The sequence below is a fragment of the Arachis stenosperma genome, chromosome 10 (genome assembly GCF_014773155.1).
Source record: "Arachis stenosperma cultivar V10309 chromosome 10, arast.V10309.gnm1.PFL2, whole genome shotgun sequence".
Taxonomy (NCBI): Eukaryota; Viridiplantae; Streptophyta; class Magnoliopsida; order Fabales; family Fabaceae; genus Arachis; species Arachis stenosperma.
The window spans coordinates 41,546,896-41,548,967 of NC_080386.1; the positions used below are offsets into that span (position 1 = coordinate 41,546,896).

Here is a 2,072-nt window from a genome sequence, read left to right on the forward strand (position 1 = left end):
TGAATTAAAATTAAATCATCAAATCATTTCAAACAATAGAAAAAAAAAACAAAATTAATTAATCAAAAACATCATTTGGCTTGCTTTTCTTCTTTTCTCATGTTTAAAAGTGTCAAAAAATAATGAACAAACCCTAATTCTGACAAAAGTCTCAAAAGCAATCTGTCTCCCTCTCCCTGCTTGCCATGCCCTTCCTTATTGCTATTCTAGCCCTGTCTCCACTGCATGCTCCCTTGTCTTGCGTTGTCCCGCCTTCGCCACCCTACCTCGTGCCGCTGTCGCTGCCCTGCATTGCGCCGTCGCCTTGTCTGTGGATGTTGTTGTGTGGGTGTTATATCGCAGGATGCACCCTATTGCAGCCTGTGGGTATTACCGTCTTGGAAGTTGCTAGTGTCATCGTCACTGTTGCTCTCTTCTCCGTAGTGGTGCCACAGTTTAGGTAAGTCGCAAACCTCCTCTTTTTCCCCTTTGATAATCTCCTCCTACCTCTGTTCAATACTTCAGTTTAATGTTCAAACTTCAATATGCTATATTCCTATATTTTATTCTGGATATGATTATGAATATATAATTCTACTAGATTGACTTTTATATATAATTAAAACATGATTCATTCTCATGTTACTTACTATATACCTCGTTAATGGTTAACGCGAAATAAAGTACTATTGAAGAAGAGTGGACCACATCATCTTACTATAATGATCAATTCACAAACTGCTATTAAGCAAATCAACTTTAGTTTTTGAAGTTACAAATAAACCAGCTGAAGATTTATATATTGAGTAAAGTATCATTTATGTCCCCAACGTTTGGGGTAAGTCTCAAACCTATCCCTAACATTTTAAACGTCCTATTTGTGTTCCAAACGTTTCTAAATGTAGTCAATGTTATCCTACCGTCAAAATGAGAAACATTTCGCTAACGCCGTGGCCAACGTGGACGTTATGTGACACGGTGGCAGGGCATGTTTTCTGACCGTTATTCAATTAAAAAAAACATAAATGTGAAGCAGAGAAGCAGAGGGTCCTCTTCAAAACCGTAATCCCCAAATCCTTGCTTCTCGTTGCTGCTGCGCTGCCTCTGAAGGGCGATTCCACCTGCATGAGAGAAGATGGAGCATGAAGCATGCCAATCTGAAGCAACCCAAGGCAGCAAGCAAGCCACACAAAGTAGAAACCTAGCACGTCGAAGGAGGACAACATGTTACTGTGGGGAACGGCCTGTCCTCGCAACGTCGTTGACGGTAGAAAATCCTGGGCGGAGGTTCTGGGGTTACGTTAACTTCGGGGTGAGCTTTAACCATGTCCTTTTTTGTTGTTGAGTTTTGTGTTTTGACCATCAATGGGTGTGAATCGGCCATCTCCTGTTTTGTATAGGTTGGTGAAGAATGTGGCTACTTCGTATGGGCTGAACCAGAGGAAGATCCGTCACAAGTTTCTAGGTTAAGAATGAAGGTCAAAAATTTGAAGGGCAAACTGGATATGATGGAGTTCAGGTTCATGGTTGCAGTGGGAGTTGCTTTGGTTGGATGGACACTTGCACTAATACTGGTGTTTGAGAAAACAACAGCAACCAAATTTGGGAGACTCTCACTAGAATGATGTTGCTGGTTATAATGAGTTATAGGAGAAAATTATTAGATGGCTAAATTGTGTTCTGTATGTTGGCTTAGAAATAGTAGTGATGTTGAAGTAGTTGCTATTTTGTTGAACTGAATGATATTGTAATGCAATGATGTTTTTGTAAGTTTTGGTTGAAGAAAGGCTAGTTTTGTGCAGATTCAATGTTGTTTCAGTGAAAGAGTTGAATGAAATCAAGTTTTGGGTTTTGCAATATATTTAAATCAAGCTAGTCAATAGGATGGGAACAAGCATTTCTGTAACATATTACTTAATGATTAACCATAAAGCTGTCATTGGATACAAGCACAAAAGATTGGAAGCAAAATAACAAAACAAGAGCAACACACTTTGCTCCATAGTAATGGTCTGCAATAACATACTAGTGTCTTAAAACTAGTTTCCATACACTGTAAAGATACTAAACAGAAATCCTTTACTCATAAATAA

The 2,072-nt window shown here is 38.9% G+C and overlaps 1 protein-coding gene across 1 annotated transcript; it reads left to right on the forward strand.

The window, feature by feature from the left end:
* The first annotated feature begins 1,114 nt into the window (after nucleotides 1–1,114).
* Nucleotides 1,115–1,604, forward strand: LOC130957014 (uncharacterized). Its single transcript, XM_057883922.1, has 2 exons — nucleotides 1,115–1,291; nucleotides 1,380–1,604. Exons 1-2 carry the CDS (start codon nucleotides 1,115–1,117, stop codon nucleotides 1,602–1,604), a joined length of 402 nt encoding a protein of 133 aa, XP_057739905.1.
* The last annotated feature ends 468 nt before the right edge of the window (nucleotides 1,605–2,072 follow it).